Here is a 20,972-nt window from a genome sequence, read left to right on the forward strand (position 1 = left end):
TCTGCAACTATTTCAGCCTGGTTAGTGTTAATGAAAAATGATTAGTTCTGTGGAGTCTCAGTTTGGATTTTGAATAGAATGTGCATTGGCGTACAGTTTATGTCAGCCAATATTGTCAGTATATTGTTAATAGATACATACCATTGATACCACCAAAATTATAGTTGTCTCTTGCAAATATATGTTGCATTATCTTTATATTAAAAGTTGTTTTTTAATTTTAATTTTTTGAGGCAGGGTCTCACTGTGTCACCCAACCTGGAGTGCAGTGGCACCCCCTTGGCTCACTGCAGCCTCAAATCCTGGGCTCAGGCAATTCGCCTTTTTTTTTTTTTTTTTTTTTTAAGAAATGGGGTCTTGCTGTGTTGCCCAGGCTGGTCCCATACTCCTGGATTTAAGCAATCCTCCTGCCTCAGCCTCCCAAAGTGTTGGGTTTACTGGGCGTGAGCTGCTGTGCCTGGCCAAAGGTCGGTGGCAGGACGGAAGGTGTGATCACATTTTTAAGTTCTCATCTCTCAGTTCACTCTACCCAATATGTGGGGTCTGTTGTTGCCTGTCTTTATTGCCTATTGTGAAAGCTTTCTTTTCCCCCTTAATGCATCCAGCAGGATAAACTTACATTTTGCCATCTGCCTCCTTAATGCTTGGAATACTTAATAAGTTTTTGCATTTAATTTGGAATTTATTTTTATTTAAAAGATGCTTACCTAAGTTGTTCAGCAAAGCAAGCCATCATTGTAAGCTTTACAAATAACTCATTTAACGCTTGTAACAATTCTGTAAGGTTAGTACAACTATACGTGTTTTACACAATAAAAAATGGATACACAGAGATGTTTACCAATATGCCCAGTTGCAGAGTTGGGATTTGGAATTATGTCGCATGGCTCTAGAGTCTAAGCATGCTACCCCAGGGCCTTTGTAAGCGTGGTTCTCTTTCAGTTCCTCACTTCAGCACCTCCGAGTTAATGTCTATGCTTCCCTCAGATCCCAGCATAATTGTCGCTTCCTCAAGAACACTGTCCCTGAGTTGTTCACATCTCTCTGTCTCTTATACTTTTCCCGGTGCAACAGTCTCCTCTTGTATAGCACTTTTCAGAGTTTGCATTTATTTTCATGATTACCGATATCTGGCTCCTACCCTATACTGGGGAAAAACTTGTGTTTGCTTTTTTTTTTTCCTCCCTTCTTTGTAACTACTCAATGGGTTCCCCTTATCCACTGCCTAGACAGAACAATTTATCAAGACAGAGGAATTGCAATGGAGAAAGAGTAATTCACACAGAGCTGGCTGTGTAGGAGACTGGAGTTTTATTATTATTCCAATCAGTCTCCTGAGCAGAGTTTTTAAAGATAATTTAAAGAAGTGTGGGTAGGGGCTTGGGAAGTGAGAAGTTCTGATTGGTCAGGCTGGAGATGGAATCATAGGGAGTTGAAGTGAGGTTTTCTTGATGTTTTCTCTTCTTGGGTGAGATGGCAGAACTGGTTGAGCCAGATTACCTATCTGGGTGGTGTCAACTGATCTGTGCAGGGTCTGCAAAATATCTCCAGCACTGATCTTAGGTTTTTCAATAGTGATGTTATCCCCAGGAGCCATTTGGGGAGGTTCACACTCTTGGAACCAGAGGCTGCATGACCCCTACACTGTACTTTCTAATCTTGTAGCTAATTTGTTAGTACTGCAAGGCAGACTGGTCCTCAGGCAAGAAGGGGGTCTCTCTGGGAAAAGCTATTATCAATTTTGCTTCAGAGTCAAACCATGAACTGAATCCCTTCTCAAAGTTAGTTCAGCCTACGCCCAAGAACAAACAAGGGCAGCTTAAAGGTTAGAAGCAAGATGAGTCGGGTAGGTCTGATTTCTTTCACTGTCATAATTTCCTCGGTTATAATTTTGCAAAGGCGATTTCATCGTCACGGCATCTCTAGCCCTTCATAGTGCCTGGCACATTGATAGTAAGCACTCGGTGTTAGTGGGGTAGGGATGAGAAAGGCTCAAGAGGAATTTTGAAGCATGGAGGGGACTTGGGAGCTTGCCAGCTTCTGAAACACTCCTCTTGAAATGTTGGCAAGTGTGTTAAATTAAACCTGTTAATGAAACTTTGATGTAAGCATGTTATCATGTTTCTTTCATCTTTCAGGTAGTTTCAGGGATCCTGAAGAATGGGAACATGACAGCAGTAGCAGTCATCAGGAAATTAATTATCTGGTGAATTGGTGTAAAGTTTCCTGAATACAGTTGTAATTTCAGGGTACAGCAAATAACAGTTCACTGTGGCTGGAATAGAATTTGAGAAGTTGTGAACTATCCTGCTGAAAACAAGGTTTACAGCAGATTATTACACAAAAATGCAATTTGGAAATTTGTAAAACTGATTTCTATCCGGTAAAAACTCAAGCAGTGCAGAAATATATGTGGCAAAAATGAAAGTAATTGTCTCCTGTTCCTTTTGGTTTTTCTTCCAGATTAAACTTTGATAACAGTTAGATATGAATCCTACTATGGAAGCCTCTCTTGGCCACCTACAGCAGTAATGAATGAGTGAATTTCAGGATCAAAGGGAATGTAAGCTTTCAGTTTTCGTATTGCCAACAATGTATACCAATTTATGACTTCCCGGGTTCCTTCATTCCCTCTGAGAAACCCAGAGGGCTCTGACCAACCTTCTCTCTCTCTGTCTCTCTCTCTCTCTCTTTTTTTGAGACAGAGTCTCACTCTGTCACCCAGGTTGGAGTGCAATGGCATGATCTGGGCTTACTGCAGCCTCCACCTCCTAGGTTCAAGCAATTCTCCTACTTCAGCCTCCTGAATAGCTGGGATTACAGGCATGTGCCACCACACCCGGCTAATGTTTTTTGTATTTTTAATAGAGACAGGGTTTCACCATGTTGGTCAGGCTGGTCTTGAACTCCTGACCTCTTGATCTGCCCGCCTTGGCCTCCCAAAGTGCTGGGATTACAGGCGTGAGCCACCGCAGCCGGCCCAACCTTCTCTTTTAAATGCAAACGCTTTCTTCCAGGTCCTCACTGTCAGTGTGAAATCTTGTTTCTTAGTTTACTGAAAATAGTGAAGCAATCTTCAGGAATTACCACGTGTTCCCTCAACCACATTTGCCCTACATGGGGCATCTGCTGCCTGCCTTCCTCCCTGGTACCATAGAGGAGCTGCCCTCTTGGATTTAATCCACCTGTGCACTTGACCCTGTTCCTTCGCATCTGCTGAATGATAGAGCTTCACCTAAAACTTCTTTACCTCCTTTCCATACAAAGATCAATTATCTATTGAACCAAGTCTTCTGAAGGTTATGGTGGGAGGATTGATTGAGTTTAGGAGTTTGAGACCAGCCTAGGGCAACATCGAGACCCTGTCGTTACAAAAAAAAAATTAAAAATTAGTCACGTGTAGGGGTGCATGCCTGTCGTCTCAGCTACTCGGGAGGTTAAGGCAGGAGGGTTACCTGAGCCCAGGAGGTCAAGGCTGCACTGAACTCTGATCATGGCACTGCACTACAGACTCAGTGGCAGAGCAAGACCCTATCTCTAGGAAAAAAACCAAACCCGGCTCCTTCTAAGAGTTGTATGTATTTGCTCTCTCCTCTGTCTTCCCGTATTTTAGTGCTCCTCATTCAGTCTTCTACATTGTCACTCTACCAAAGGTAGTCAGTACCCTGCGCACTGCTAAATCCAGCGCTTAGTTCTCAGGCCTCGTTGTACTTGCTTATCATTGGCATTTACACAGTGGCTGGTTCATTCTTCCTTGACACTGTCTTTCCAGGACATGAGATTACAGCACTCCAAGTGGCTGCTGGTCCCTCCTGTCTTCTGCATCGCCTAACTTTGGAGACCTGAGGGCGCAGTCCCTGCCTCCTCTTTTCTTCTGTGTCTACACTCATGCTCCTGGGGATCTCATTTTACCTCGTGGCTTTAAGTACAAATCATGTGCCAGTGATTCCCAGGGGTTAAGTTTTCAGCCCAGAGCAGTCTGGTGAACTGCTGACCCCATATTAAACTGCCCACTGCATCTCCACTGGTATCCAGTCGACATTCCAAATTCAGTATGTCTAAGGCTGAACTTCCCCATTATAGTGTAGGTGATGGCAACTTCAAAAACTCTTGGAGTCATGTTTGATTCTTTTTGCCATGTCCCTCATTCAGTCAGACAGAAATTCATATTTAGCTCTTCCTTCAAAATCCAACTAAACTTGTGTAGTTCTCACAAGTTCCCCTGGCTGCTGCGTGGGCCCAAGCCACCCTCACCTTCTGCCCCGGATTTCTGTGTTTGATCTTCCCATATAGTTGTCTGCCTCGGCCCTTGGCTTCCTGCCATCTGTTCTCAATTCAGCAGCCAGAGTGATAAATTCATTCATTCATTTATTATTATTATTTTTGAGACAGGGTCTGATTCTGTTGCCCAGGCCAGAGAGCAGTGGTGCAATCATGGCTCACTACAGCCTGGATCTCCTGGGCTCACATGATCCTCCTACCTTAGCCTCCCATAGTGCTGGGATTATAGATGAGCCACTGCGCCTGGCTGACTGATGCTTTTGTAATGTAAGTCAGATCTGATCACTCCTTTACACAAAACTCTGCAGTGGCTCTTTCACTCAAAAGTAAAAGTGAAGCTCCTTCCGGTGTTTGTCCTCCCAGGCCCTGTGTAATCTGGGCTCCCATTTCCTTCCTTATATCCCCTCTTCCTCTTGCTCCCTCTGCTCCTGTCATATGGGACTCCTTGCCTGTCGTCTTCCTCAGTTAAAAGTATTCTGGGCCGGGCGCGGTGGCTCAAGCCTGTAATCCCAGCACTTTGAGAGGCCGAGATGGGTGGATCACGAGGTCAGGAGATCGAGAACATCCTGGCTAACACGGTGAAACCCCGTCTCTACTAAAAAATACAAAAAACTAACTGGGCGAGGTGGCGGGTGCCTGTAATCCCAGCTACTCGGGAGGCTGAGGCAGGAGAATGGCGTGAACCTGGGAGGCAGAGCTTGCAGTGAGCTGAGATCCGGCCACTGCACTCCAGCCTGAGCGACAGAATAAAAAAAAAAAAAAAGTATTCTGATGTATTCTGGTGGTTTCTATACTCTTAAAAGATAATGCAATCTTGTTAATTCAAGATGATGACAGCTTGTAATTATCTTCTGATTAATGAATTATAACTTTGGGTGAATTGTTTACTCAACATGATTACATTTCCTTATGGGATAGGTCAGGTTGTCTACCTTCCCCAATCCTTGGTCAACTCACTTGCCTGTTACTTATATATATCTTATATAAAGATAATATTCTGATAGAAAACATGACTTTAGTTTTACAGTAATTCTCTCTCTCTCTCTCTCTCTATATATATATGGTAAAAAATATACTGCAAGACAACTTGAAGTTGCTCAAAGCATCAAAGTATCTAAAAGTGTATGTAAAATACATACCATCTCAGTGTGTTGCCCAGGGCTACTAAAGCCCCAAGAACATACTCTGATTGTAAGTTGTTAGAGGGGAAAAGCACATAGTCCCTTATCTGCAAGGACAATGATGCTAGGTGCAGTGGCGTACTCCTATAGTCCCAGCCACTAGGGAGGCTGAGGTGAGAGAGTCCCTTGAGCCCAGGGGTTCAAGGTTGTGGGGAGCGTAACCATGCCCACTGCACTCTAGCCTGAGTGACAGAGCGAGACCTCATCTAAAAAAAAAATAAAAAAAAAGACAGTGAGACAGTGACTTATGTTTCTCCTGCAGTGTAGCATGGGTTCAGGAAGATGACCACAGCATGTTATTTAGGTCCAATTAAAAAACTCAGTGATCTCAAAGCATATAGTTTTTATCTTTAACAAAAAGTAAGTGACACATGTACTTATCATTTAGTATAGCGTGGCTAGAGGGAGGCCAGCTACAGCACATTTAAATCCCATCAAATAAATAAGTCAGTGTAGTTAAATTAAGATTATGGTCTTACATATGAGATGGCTTAATGAGCTGGCTCACGGAGTGAGGTATTTATATTGTACTGAAAGCATTCTCATTAGTACATTACTTTTTATGATTTCATACAGCCAAAATTTGCCATATAAAATTCCCCTGGAAAGGGAGAATAGGTTACAACATTTACTTTCCACAGAGCAGGCTTTGGTAACCTGTTTAAAAATCTCAAAACATCTTTATGTGTCTTTGCAATTAGTTCCTTTAATTTTAAGCACCTTTCTTAGCCCCTAAAATTTTTGCCCACTATGTACTTTGTATTGTTTTTCCATGCTTAGGGGTTTTATATATTCTTAATGTTGGAAAACCACAACCTATCTTGACCTTCTAAGTTTCATATATTTATGAGGAAGTTGAAATTAAGAGAGTGCTCTTTCGACAGAAAAGAGCTGTGTTTGGGTTCTCCAAATAAACAAAACCAATGGGAGATATTATAATATAATATACATCCATACACACACATACGTACACACCCAGAGACAGGTATATATTAGGTTGGTGCAAACATAATTGCAGTTTTTGACATTATAGTAAAAACCACGATTACTTTTGTACCAACTGACTATATAGGTGTGTGTGTTTATAGGAGATTTATTATGGGAATTCACTCACGTGATTATGGAGGTCAAGAAGTCCCGTGATCTGCCATCTGCAACCTGGAGAACCAGGAAAGCTGGTGGCATAACTCAGTCTGAGTCTGAAGGCGTGAGAACCAAGATTGTGGGGTGGAAGGGAAAGGGCTGCAGTATAAGTAAGTATCAAAGTGCAAGAACCAGGAAGCCTGATGTGTGAGGGCAGGAGAAAATGGGTGTCCCAGCTCAATAAGGGAGAGGGGGAATTTGCCCTTCCTCTGCCTTTTGGATCTATTTGGACCCTCAGTGAAATCGGCTGATGCTGCCTGTGTTGGTGAGAGTAGATCTTCTTTCTGGAGTCTACCAATTCAAAGGATAATCTCTTTCAGAAACATCCTCGCAGACACACCCAGAAATAATGTCTTACCAACTATCTGGACATCTCTTAGCCCAGTCAAGTTAACACATAAAATTAACCCTCTCAAAACTGTTCATTTGTCATTTGTTGAACTTAGAACTTTGGCTCTGTGCTCTAACTGAGCTATTGGGGTCAGGCTTAGCATATGGTTAAGACATGCAAACATTGTTAATACAAGCCTTTGATGCAATAGTATTTCCCTTTCAAATCTATATTAGAAAAACATTGACTTTCACGAATCACTAGTTAAATATTTTTTCATTGTATCTCCAGTGCCAAATAACAGAAGGAACACTGAAAACAGAGCAGAAAGACAATATTCCTCTCCCCTAGAAAGAGACACGCAAATACTACTTTTTTTTTTTTTTTTAAATTTTTTGAGATAGGATTTTATTCTGTCACTCAGGCTGGAGTACAGTGGTGCAATCATAGCTCACTGCAGCCTTGAACTCCTGGGCTCAAAGGATCCTCCCTCCTCAGCCTCCCAAGTAGCTAGTACTATAGAAGCACACACCACCATGCTCAGCTAACTTAAAAATTTTCTTTTGTAGTGTTGGTTCTAAGTTGCCCGGGCTTGTCCCAGAATCCTGGCCTCAAGCCATCTTCCTGCCTCGGCCTCCATGTTGGGTCGTACTTTGCATTGCTCTAGAGGAATACTTGCAACTGGGCGATTTATAAAGAAAAGAAGTATAATTGGCTCATGGTTCTGCAGGCTGTACAGGAAGCATGGAGCTGGCATCTGCTTCTGAGGAGGCCTCAGGAAGCTTACAGTAATGGTGGAAGTTGAATGGGGAGCAGGTATATCACATGGTGAAAATAGGGGCAAAGGAAATGAGTGGGGGGAGGTGCCACACACTTTTAAACAGATCTCACTGCAACTCATTCACTGTCTTGAGGACAGCCCCAAGCCGTGAAGGATACACCCCCAAGATCCAGTCACCTTCCACCAGGTCCCAATTTGAGATTACAATTCAACATGAGACTTAGAGGGGACACATGGCTAAACTGTATCAGCCTCATATGTACACACATAAATCTCTATATAGAAGATTGAGCCAGTTATCATTTTATTGTCTCTTAGCTCCAAATTCATACTTCCTTGCGTGCTCTATGAAGATAGAGCTAGACCCTTCAAGTATTTCTCTTTTGCTGCTGGCCTGATGTTAAGTTTTGTCAGAAGAGGGCACTGGATGGGACAATGCAAGAGGAGGAGGACGCCTCTCTTCCTTATTCTTGTGTTTTCTTATTTGCTTTTTCTTCCTCCTTTCATAGGATTTCTAACAGCATTTGTGGGAGTATCCAATGGTACTTATCCTCTGAGTTTTAGTGACATGTCCGTGGACAGACTCCCAGTGAGTCTTGTGGGCATCCCAGAGGTCAACTTGCTAGCCTCACCCTGCCTATGTACTGGAGGGGTTGTTTGCTTGACAGTTCCTGTCACTGTTTTATACACCCCCCGGATATTTCTGGCTTTTTAGTCCTGCTACGCCAGGACTAAAAATGGTTTCCTGCCTGCCAGCCTCAAACCATCTGTATACTGGAGAAGTATTTGCTGCTTGCTAGTCCCAGGCACAGTTTTTTGTCCACTTGCATCCTGGAGATGGGTGTTTCTTGCCTGCCCAATGATAGTGGAGAAGCTTTGGCCCAAGGAGCCCAACCGTCTTGTGAGCTGCAAGCACACATTCTCCTGTGAGCTCTGAGTCTTAGCCTTGGGGAGGGAGTCCTCTTCCAAGGTTGTTTTCTCCTTGGATAACAGGAAAAAATCTCCTTCAGTCCTAGGTGGTATTTAGAGTTCTTTCTGACTTTACAGTAAGCCCCTGTTATAGGTAATAATTATTTATATTAAGCTTCTCTGTTCACATTACTGCAGAGCTCCTGTCTCCAGGTTGGACCATCACTGATGCAAACATAAAAGGCAGAAATTAGGATTTGATTAATCACTAGTGTTTTCTTCAGTTTTATGGAAATTTAGTGCACTTAAAAATCTCTAGATTTATGTGATTATAACTGCCTTTCCACCTTGGGTGTTCTCCAACCTAGAATGTACCCTTCCAGGTTCTGTTTTCCTTTTTCAGATCCTAGCTCAAGTCCTGCAAGTTCCAGTATAGCCTTTTCTTTTTCTTTCTTTTCTTTATCATATATATATATATATATATATATATATACATACATATATATGTTTTTTTTTTTTTTTTGAGATGAGGTCTCACTCTCATGCCCAGGCTGGAGTAAAGTGGTGTGATTATAGTTAACTGCGGCCTTTACCTCCTGGGCTCAAGTAATTCTCCTGCCTCAGCCTCCTGAATATCTGGACTACAAGTGTGCACCACCATGCCTGGCTAATTTCTTAAATTTTTTATATAGACAGGATCTCACTATGTTGCCCAGGTTGGTCTCTAACTCAAGCAGTCCGTCTGCCTTGGCCTCCCAAAGTGCTGAGAGGAGTGAGCCACTGCACCCAGCCCCCAATATAACCTTTTCTGACCTGCATTGATTGCTCTCGTCTTTAAATTATTACGGTTCTTGTACTTATCAATCAACTGACCCTTGACATATTTTAGTTTTGCTGTGGTGCTTTTTTTTTCAGTTATAAAATATGCAAATTAAAAAATATTGCTTTTTATCTACTGGAAAATTTTATGAAATAATTTTATTGAAATGCTTCACCTGTGTGTTTGACAGTATCTATTGCACGTACCCAAATATAAGGTGAGATTTTTTTCCTCCTTAAAATTCTCAGAGAAGAGAGAGCTGCTTTATATTCAAGTTCTTACAAAATCTCTTATAGGTAACTTTCTGTTATTTCACTTACGCAAAAATATGTTGAATGGAGAAGGCACATTGTTCTCATATAACCTAAATTCAAAATTTTGGGCCGGGCGCAGTGGCTCAAGCCTGCAATCCCAGCACTTTGGGAGGCCGAGACGGGCGGATCACGAGGTCAGGAGATGGAGACCATCCTGGCTAACACGGCGAAACCCCGTCTCTACTAAAAAATACAAAAAACTAGCCGGGTGAGGTGGCAGGCGCTTGTAGTCCCAGCTACTCGGAGGCTGAGGCAGGAGAATGGCATAAACCCAGGAGGCGGAGCTTGCAGTGAGCTGAGAACTAGCCACTGCACTCCAGCCCAGGCGACAGAGTGAGACTCCGTCTCAAAAAACAAACAAACAAACAAACAAACAAACAAAACCACAAAATTTTGGGGTATAGTTTTAGAGGCCAACTGACAGAATTGTTTTTTAAAAAGGACACTATTCATCAAGACAATGGGAGAAAAAAAGGTTGCAAAGAAGTTTAAGCCAGATTTAATTATTATTCCTTAGGGAAAGGTTGTGACCTCACATTTGCAAATGTTAAAGATACTTAAAGAGTAGCTTAGTGGTTCTGTTGTAGAGATAAAAACTATACAGTTACAGAACAAATAAAAAACTGATCAGTTTTATGTAGATTTCCCATGACACTATCTCACAAATAATCAAAAATATACTACATCTTAAGCAGCTTATTTAGAAATGAAAATGATATATTTTAACTCTGAAATTTAAATTATTTATAAAATTATTGTAAATAAATGAAACAGTTTCATGAAATATGCAAGTAGGACCCAAACTAAATATCTAAATTAATATATTTTACCTCATAGGTAATTTAAGGTATGTGTTCCTAACTAAACTGCAATTTAAATTTTAGAATCAGGCATGAGCATTTTATCAACATCTGTAAAAACCAATTAGATATTTGAATTATTAATTAGACATAAACAGATGTTAATAATTAGATATGTATTTCATTGTCACACTAAATGTTCATATATTTATTTGGAAGAAAATGTGTTTTGGATCTTTTCTTGGGCAAATAGGAGAGCCTTATATATAGGATTGCTTTATGTTGGGGCATATTCTGCATCATCTAAGATGATAAGACTTCTGGGGGCAGAGAGTTGTATGTTCTATAAGTTGTATCTCCAGTGACAAGCATAGTACTCTGAATATAAGAACTCAGTAAATGTTGATTCTTAGGAACTTTGCCTTTAAAGAGGGTCTTAGTCAGTTTTGTACTGCTATAACAGAATACTGTAGACTAGGCAATTTGTAATGATCAGAATGTTATTGGCTCACAGTTCTGGAGGCTGGGAAGTCCGAGATCAAGGAACCAGCATCTGATGAGGGCCTTCTTGCGGCATCATCCATGGCAGAAGGGCAAAGAGATGGAGTAGAAGACTGACTCACCTTCATATAATGAACCCATTCTCAAGATAATGAGCCCGGTCTTACAATAATGGCATTAATCTATCCATGAGGGCATACCCCTCATGGCCTAATAACGTCTCATTGGCCTCCACCTCCCAACACTCTTGCATTGGGGTTTAAGTTTCTGATACATGCTTTTTAGGGGACACATTCAAACCATAGCAAAGACCTAACTCAAGTGTTTACTTCTTTTCTGAAGACTTTCCTGATGCCTTCTTCCTCATTTGCAGGAATTGACCACTTCCCTTGCCATTGCCACAACACTCAAACCTTGTCCTGGACTTACTAATAGACCTGTCTATGCTTGTCTACTGCACTGCAAACTCCTGAGGACAGGCGCCGTGACTGATTTTTCTTAGATCTTTAGAGCCTTGAGGAGTGTTTCATTCATGGCTACCATAAATGTTTACTGGAATCAATGAGTTTGAATGACTGAAGAGTGTAAGGTATCTCATTGTCTCAGTTGTTGCCCAGAGACCAAGTAGATTTAGGTAAATTCTTAAAAAATATCTCCTGCTATCTAAACTCTCATCATTTGCCCTTTGAATCTCCACGACCCAAACCATTTGGATTTCACAAAATTCTTCACCATTAGAACTTTAGGAACTGACTATAGGAGTATTTTAAAAAACATGTTAAAACACAGGCCCCATTTTATGCATGGCCAGAGACAGTTTCTAAGGCCCATATAATTCATTTGAGTGGAAGTAGTTGTCTGTATTACTTACCTTCATGGAGACGGCACACAGCTCTGGCCTGGTAGCTCCTTTAATCATGTCTTTAATTTCTGGTTGGCACTATCCTGTCTTTTCTTGCTGTGGTCATGGTTACCAGATGTGGTAGTTGTAGGAAAGGGACAGCTCTTGTCGCTAGAGTGCCAAACTATGGTGGGATATTAGTTAGGATTGCATAAAACTAGTAAAAACCAGAAAACTCTGGTTTATGAGCTTCTGCTAACAGAAAAATTATTTTTTATAAAAACTTAAATATGGCTTATTCCCACAAAATGTAAGCAGTACTTGGGTAAAGTTAACACTTTCCATATGTAAAAGACTAGTGTGGTTTTATTTCTGAGTATGGTATTGTATCCAATTGCAATATATAGCTAAGCTATTGTTTTGACTTTGAACCATTGAATTGAAATGACATTTTCATTCTAGAAGAAGACATGTTAAGCAAAGGAGTGCCTACTCTCTGCCAGCCACAGGGCTAAATGCTGCCATATGCATTGCTCTATCGAATTCTTACAACAACCGTGTTTGTCATATTTTTTTTTGTATTAGCATTTTATTTTGAGATAATTGTAGATTCATGTTATGATCCCATGTACCCCTCACCCACTTTCTTCCAATGGTAGCGTCTTGCATAATTATAATAGAGTCTTGCAACTAGGAAATTGTCATTGGTACAATCCTTTGATCTTATTCAGATTTCACGTTTTATATGCACTCATTTGTGTGTGTCTCTGTGCGTTTGCGTATTTAGTGCTATGCAATTTTTTTTTTTGAGATGGAGTTTCACTCTGTTGCTCAAGGTGGAGTCCAATGGTGTGGTCTCAGCTCACTCCAACCTCCACCTCTGGGGTTCAAGTGATTCTCCTGCCGCAGCCTCCTGAGTAGCTGGAATTACAGGCGTATGCCACCATGCTGGGCTACTTTTTATATTTTTGGTAGAGATGGGGTTTCACCATGTTGGCCAGGCTGATCTTGAACTCCTGACCTTAAGTCATCCACCTGCCTCGGCCTTCCCAGGTGCTGGGATTATAGGCATGAGCCATTGTGCCTGGCCATGCTATACAATTTTACCACATTTATAGGTTACTATTTCTTTTTAAACACGTGAGGGAAACAAGGCTCGGTTAAATTAGGTGAAATGCTCTAAGTATAGACTTTGAGTTTGAATCTAGCTCTGTTTGATCCACACTTTTGCTTTTTCAGTAACTATATGATTAATAACAGTAATCATTAATAATGACAATGACTGAAAATTACCGAGTTTCATATGAAACATATTGAGTACTTTTTATGTGACAGGGACTGTTCTAAGGTATTGAGTCATTTAATCCTCCTGACAACTTTTATCATGTAAATTATAGCACAGTTGAATTAGTCTCCTTAAACTGTAAGTCACATTACCAAGGAATAGGTAATTATTTTTACAGCTCCTCAAATCAATAATAAAATAATGAAATTCCACTCTCTCTTTATATAATTTCACATTTTGACTTCCGACCTTAACCACTGATCTTGGCCATTGTTGATTACTTTCATATGTATAATGAGACCTGTATCATTACAGATTGAGTTAGGTTGAGATACCTTACAAATAATTTTACTAAATTGTAAATAACAGCTGTTGTAGGCAGAATGCCAGAATCTTAAGGGAATAGATGTAAAACACCAAGAATACTTCCGAATGTAATTGAGAGAAGGTTTTTTTTTTTTTTTTTTAAGAGTGTTTTAGATTTTTATTTTTATTTATTTTTATTTTTTTGCCAAATAAGGCCCCAGGAATGTTTAAATTTAATCAGATCTCCCAAGTTACGTATCTTAACTTTCAACGTGGTACCTAATGCCTTTGGTTGTGAGTTATCACTGATAAGCAGAATCAGCATGCTTCAGGAAGATAATAGATATACGAATCATCAGCCCGTAATTTACTATTCCTTGCTAGTTAAATCTCTTGTAAAACTGTCCCCGTGATGAACAGCAGCACTTATTCAGACCAAAAATAACAACAGTCCCATGTGTTGTAGGTCCCAGGTGGTCTTGGTGTTTTTGTAGACAGCAGACAAGAAATAAAAGGAATTTTGTCCTTTTTACCTCATGTAATCCCACTGGAAAATGAAACATATGCTATGAGTTGATATTGACTCCTGCCAGGTCACCTCCCTAAAGAGTCTCGGGCAGGCACTGTTGCAACATTTCTTGGACAGGAGTGTTACGGGCTGTGATGGAGATGGATGGTTTATGTAGCACGCTACCGTGGAACACTACACTACTGTCTGCCCCTAGGAAGTGTCTAGTGAGGAATCTATGAGTAAGCCGCATCTGTTACTTTAACTCTTTCAGAGGGTATTACATAAACTGTACATCCCCCAATTGTAAACCAAGTTTTACGTAGCTTTTTTTTTTTAAATAGTTGACTATAGTAATGCAGAACCACATATGATTTCTTTTCCCGTACTTTGTAGGACTTTCTTTTGGATGTTAGATAATGCAAGCATTTTTGAAACTATATGTTATTAGGAACTATCTGGATACTACAAAACCCCTTTAATGGGCCACCCTATCAATTTTCTGTTCTTCTAAGGAAGTTTTTCCTATTCATGACTCATTTCACTCTTTGGCTTAGATTGAGGGAAATGTAATAATGATTAAGGAAAGGAATGTATGCGTTTTCTTCTTTTTCTGAAAACCTGTACACATTTTCTGTCTCGGGTTATGTAAACTTGGATGGCTGTAGAATGTTGACAACTGTGAGAGGTAAAAACGAGTCTGTTAATACATACCACTGCTTTGGAATTCAAAAACCAGAAAATTCCCCTTTGGTTCTTCGGAGAAGTGTTTAGCTTGATGGCCCGGAATACAAATCCAGTAAAATCGGTATGTTCCAGCTGTCATTTACACACACCTTAGGCAAAATTAATGAGATCACTCTAAGATTACACTTTGTGTTTTATTTTCATTTTATAGGTCTGTATGAGCTGTTGGCTGCTCTGCCAGCCCAGCTGCAGCCACATGTGGATAGCCAGGAAGACCTGACCTTCCTCTGGGATATGTTTGGTGAAAAAAGCCTGCATTCATTGGTAAAGGTAAACCATGCTGATGTCAGATTCTCTTTGCGAAAAGCATATGGAAAAATATTTGGGGCACCACCAAGTAAACCAGAGATCAAATTGTTGCTCTCTGAAAACAAAACAGCCTTGTTCCATTCACCGACGGGCGTGGAAGTTGTTAAAGATTCTACCAAAAATACATAGATGATTTCACTTAATGGTGGTGAGCTGGCTCTGTATACTAATGTAGCAACCATGTGGTCACCCCCTTGTTTAGAGAAAGAATATGAAATAGTAGCAGGAAGGTTTAGACTCTTTTACGGTCAACATTCATGAGCTGGAATTTAACTTAAATAAATGTTCACAGCAAAAATTAGAAGGAATCTATTTTCTGAGGTCAAGGATGGCAGCAGTTCAGTAGCCACATTAATTTAAAATAATTTCCTTTAACAAAGTCAACTGAAATTCTAGTAAGCTGTTTCTTTTATTGGCAGCACTCCATTGAAGTGGTATTTTGTATATAAATACACTGAAGCCGAATGTGAGTAAAAACAGTTTTTGGAGACAGTTTTAGTAAAGCATCATGCCATGAAAATGATCAGCCAGCAGAAATCGGGTCTGGCCATACAGCAACATTGGGAGTGATCAGAACTCCTAAAATAGTAAAATGAGAACAAGAAGCTTACTGGAAAATATGCCACTTGTGCTTCTGGAAATATGAATTGCATTTTCTCTCATCTAACTCAAGCTGAAAGAAATTTAGAGTCTTCCTGGAGTTTGTGAGGAGGTAGAAACCAGCGCCTCAATGATAACCAGACCTATATTTTTAAATTCAGCTAAATTTGTTATGGTTGCCTGTCATGATAAGAGGCTTTTAATTGATACAGAGTGTTCGAAAATGAGCAGCTTCTGAGCTGCAATTGCTTTACAGAACAGGATTCCTATATATTTTTTCTTGTCGAATTTACTGCAATTTGTGTACTTCCAGCAGTGACAATTCTTAAGAAATGGAAGTGTTGGTATGTGGCATTTCCCTGGCAGTACATTTAAAGACTACGTTTATTTGTTCATTTCTTTTATTTTTTCATAACAATGTAATTTCCAAGGCATCCTTGTGCTCTAACTAATAGTTGCCCTCTGGGGTTTTATTAGGCATCGTCTTGGGATTATGACTGATGACGTTTGTGACTTGGTAATACAATCATATAAATATTTTTATGTTGAATGTATGGAAGTTGGATAGCTATGGGTTTATTTAGATTGAGTTGACCTTTTGATAGACGGAATAAAATAAATTTGAGATGGCATCATCATCCTTTAATCATTAATTAGGCATGCCTCCAAACAATGGATGCATATTCCTTTGTATGTATTTACAACATAGCTACTATCTCAGTTTCCTTACCTATAAAATTAAAGTTATACTATCTGTTTACAAGGTTGTTTGTGAGTTTCAAATAAAATAGCAAAGATCTGAGTTTTTTGGTAGTTATATAATGGGGTTAGGCAAATTTAAGTAGGCATTATTAAGTATTGAGGAAAAAGTTAATTATCATAGCATGCTAAGGATCAAAAAGGAACTACAGAGATGGTTGTTATTTCTATTAAAAGAATGAAACTAATGCATGAAACAAATTCTTAGTTACACTGGCTTGAGTTTTAAGCTGAGGCTGTATTTCAAAGTATATGTCAATACTAAGTGGTTAGAAAGCATAGCGGAGGGTACTGATACCTGATTTCATAAAAACAGTGGAGCAAATAAGTTCATGTTGCTAGTATTTAGATAGCACAATAACACATGTACTATTCTAAATGTTTTCCAATAATTGCTATAAAATGTATTTTCAAAATTAGTTTTATTACATACCTCTAGTACATTCTCAATGTCTTAATAGTTCCTCCCGCCCCCAACTTTTATCAGACACAGACCTCAAGTGTGTCCTTTGACTGACCCATTCTATTCGTTTTCAAGTATGTAAAGTCTACAATACTTTCAGGAGGCAGGCTCCTGGGACTGGAGATTTAAACAGCTGAAACAAACCGCTTAGCTGTATTCCAAGCGTGTCTATTTAAGCTTGAAGGAATAGAAGGCTTCAGCTTTTGTACGTAGATCTTGGTAGAGCTGAAGGAACTCGTTTGAAAAGATTTGTGCTAGAGTGAATCAAAATTGCTTTGGTTTTATGCTCTTCTGCCTGCAGTTGAAGCTGTTAGGATTGATTTAGAACTGAGTGAACACAAAACTTGATTTTATTCTAGCACAGAATTTTCATAGTTGTTATCGTGTGTGTGTGTGTGTGTGTGTGTTTAAATGGGCTGAGTGCAGTGGTTCACAACTGTAATCCCAGGCCACGAGTTCAAGACCAGCCTGGGCAGCATAGCAAGACCCTCTCTCTAAAAAAAATTAAAATATAAAAAAAAATAAAAATTAGCCAGGCATAGTGTGGTATGACTGCAGTCCTAGCCACTCAAGAGGCCGATGTGGGAGGATCGCATGAGCCTGGGAAGTCAAGGCTGCAGTGAGCTGAGTTCACACTACTGTGCTCTAGTCTGAATAACAGAGACCCTGTCTCTTAAAAAAAAAGTTTGGGGGCAGGCTGTAAATCAAAACACAATTTTAAATATATACACCTCTTTGGACTAGGGAAAAATATACTTATAAAGAGGAAGTTTGGGTAACACAGTCTCTGTGACAGGTTCAGCCACCTTGGGGTATTGGGCTACAGGGCAGGTATATGTAGGCTGTGAGCTTGTCACTAAAAAGGAAATATGGTGATCCTCTAGGGTGTTAGCTGAGGATGCTTTTGAAAAGAAAAACTCCTAAATAGAAAAGTTGAAGAACAATAAAAACGGTGAGCATGAGGCTTTAGAAGTATCAGGGGAAGATGATACTGAGAGAAGGCCTGGGAAGTCTCATATTAATCTGGCTGTGTCCCCACCCAAATCTCATCTTGAATTGTAGCTCCCTTAATTTATATGTGTTGTGGGAGGGATCCCACGGGAGATAATTGAATCGTGGGGATGGTTTCCCTCATACTCTTCTCATGGTAGTGAATAAGTCTCACAAGAGCTGATGGTTTTATAAGGGGAAACCCCTTTTGCTTGGCTTTCATCTTCTCTTGCCTGCCACCATGTAAGATGTGCCTTTTGCCTCTGCCATGACTGCGAGGCTTCCCCAGCCACATGGAACTGTGAGTCCACTAAACCTCTTTTTCTTTGTAAATTACCCAGTCTCAGGTATGTCTTTATCAGCAGCATGAAAACTGACAAATACACTTTATCTGTGGGATGGAAATACATTGTTTATGAGGGTGGGAATAGAAGGATATCAGAATTCACATGAACTAGGGAATGGTTCATCCAGGACCCATCTCTTGCAAATATCCAGGACCATATATTTTGTATCTCAACCTCATTTCTAGATTTAGTTTGTATTCTTGTGGGTTCTTTTTTCTTATTGAGATCTCTTTACTTATTATACATTTTATTTTTTTTTTTAGTTATGTTTGTGCGTGTTTTTGTAATCTGGTTTAAGTTCATTTTAAAACAAGGTATGGCATAAAAACTTGATTAAATACTATCTTTCTTTCTTTCTTTCTTTCTTTTTTTTTTTTAAATTCTTTGAGACAGAGTTTTGCTCTGTCACCCAGGCTGGAGTGTAATGGTGCAATCTTGGCTCTCTGCAACCTCTGCCTCCTAGGTTCAAGTTATTCTCGTGCCTCAGCCTCCTAAGTAGCTGGGACTATAGCCACCTGTCACCAGGCCTGGCTAGTTTTTGTATTTTTGGTAGATATAGGGTTTCATCATGTTGACCAGTCTGGTCTTGAATCCTGACCTCAAGGGATCCACCTGCCTCGGCCTCTCAAAGTGTTGGGACTACAGGTGTGAGCCACTGCGCCCGGCCTATGTTTCTTTTAAATAAGGCTGTAGTTCTGTTTCCTCCAGAAATCTTTGTTTTTAACTCACAACTATGTTAGATTTCTAGGATAAGAATATGGAATTGTTAGTACCTTTTAAATAGTTGTGTTATGTTTTCCCCTACCCTTTAAAATAATTGTGTGTATATTTGGGAACAGGAGGAAAAAATGTAGCAATCTGAATTTTATTCTTTTTGGTATATTAAAGTATTTCAACAAACCCAAATTGATATTTTCCAGATAATTTTCCTCATTTGATTGAATTATTGTATGTGTTTCTGTGATTTCAGCCTTATACAAGTAATGATAAATACTCAGACCCCTGTAACATCTGGTTACATTGTTTTAACTTTGCATGTTTTTTAATTTTGGGGGTTGCAAAGTAGGTATATATTTTTATGGAGTATACAATAATTTTGATACCAGCATATAATGTGTAATAATCACGTCAGGGTAAATGGGGTATCCATCACCTCAAGCATCTATTTAACTTTGAGTTTTGATTGATATTATTTGTTGAGTACGTACTCTATGCCAGTTACTATATGGACTACTAGGGCTAAGATATCCAACTTGGTGGGGACAATCCCTTGCCTGTAGGGGCTCCAATCTCCCAGAGAGTTTGTAAATGAAGGGATGGATGATTACAGTATTCTAAGATAGGTCTCACTTGGAACTTTTTAGGAGAGACACAAGGTACCTCACTCAATACTGGCCTCGGGGGGGGCGGTTCATGGAGGATTTGGTATCTTAAGCTACAACCTGCATTTGGAATAGGAGTTGCTCAGGTTAGACTGGGTGTGGTGGCTCATGCCTGTAATCCCAGCACTTTGGGAGGCTGAGGCAGGTGGATCACTTGAGGTCAGCAGTTCGAGACCAGCCTGACCAACATGGTGAAACCCTATCTCTACTAAAAACTAGTAAAATTAGCCAGGCATGGTGGCACATGCCTGTAATCCCAGCTACTTGGGAGGCTGAGGCATGAGAATTGCTTGAACCTGGGAGGCAGAGGTTGCAGTGAGCCAAGATTGTGCCACTGCACTCTAGCCTGGGCGACAGAGTAACATTCCGTCTCAAGAAAAAAAAAAAAAAAAGGAGTTTCTCAGGTTAGAGTTTATGGGATGGATCAGGGCATGGGATGTCAGGCAGAAGGAATAATAGATGCAAACACCTGGAGGCAAGAGCGAGCGGTCCACCTTTAGGATGGAGGTCGACAGATTGTTTTGGCTGATCTGTGCCACCAGGAAGGCTGTGGGCAGTGGAGGGTGGCGGGAGAGATGAACAGTGACCTGTTCTTGAATGGCTTTGTAAACGGCAGAAGGTGAATGGACTTTCTTCTAAGAGAGTGGGAACCATTTCATGGAAAGGTTTTAAGGAGAGAAGAGTGAAGATATCAGGTTTTTCTTTTTTCTTTTCTTTTCTTTTTTTTTTTTTTTTTTTGAGACGGAGTCTCGCTCTGTCGCCCAGGCTGGAGTGCAGTGGCCAGATCTCAGCTCACTGCAAGCTCCACCTCCCGGTTTCTTTTAGAGGTAAACTGTGAAGATTGGATGGGACATGAGATTCCCAAGTCAGAGATGATATTGGCAAAGTGTTGGAAGAGCCTCACCTGCCTGTGGGCTGTTCATTAAAATATGAAACTCTCCTGTTATAAGCCACCACCAACTATTGTTTATGCCAGGCCATTGGGGGTTGGAAGAGGGCACCAGGAGACCTGTATAAGCTGAAAGATACCAGGTACCTGTTCTTACATATTTTGACCATCTCCTCAGAGGAGTTGAGAGGTAATTTTAGTTTTGGTTATGTTTGTTTGATATCTGGGGCGTAATCAAATAGAGCACCTATTGGATATGTGAATCTTTTTTTTTTTTTTTTTTTTTTGAGATGGAGTCTCACTCTGTCACCCAGGCTGGAGTGCAGCGGTGTGATCTTGGCTCACTGCAGCCTCCCGCCTCCCATGTAGCAGGATTCTCCTGCCTCAGCCTCCCGTGTAGCTGGGATTACAGGCGCCCGCCACCACACCTGGCTAATTTTTGTACTTTTAGTAGATACGGGGGTCTACCATGTTGACCAGGGTGA

At 40.4% G+C, this 20,972-nt stretch overlaps 1 protein-coding gene across 1 annotated transcript in view; it reads left to right on the forward strand.

Moving 5' to 3' along the window:
* Positions 1-20,972, forward strand: part of MPP7 (membrane palmitoylated protein 7) — a 260,043-nt gene that overhangs the window by 91,144 nt on the left and 147,927 nt on the right. Inside the window, exon 3 of the mRNA XM_010381407.2 lies at positions 14,900-15,018. Coding sequence (XP_010379709.1) covers positions 14,900-15,018 — 119 coding nt within the window. The remainder of the gene's footprint in view (positions 1-14,899; positions 15,019-20,972) is intronic.

The sequence above is a fragment of the Rhinopithecus roxellana genome, chromosome 11, assembly GCF_007565055.1.
Source record: "Rhinopithecus roxellana isolate Shanxi Qingling chromosome 11, ASM756505v1, whole genome shotgun sequence".
In the NCBI taxonomy this organism is placed as follows: Eukaryota; Metazoa; Chordata; class Mammalia; order Primates; family Cercopithecidae; genus Rhinopithecus; species Rhinopithecus roxellana.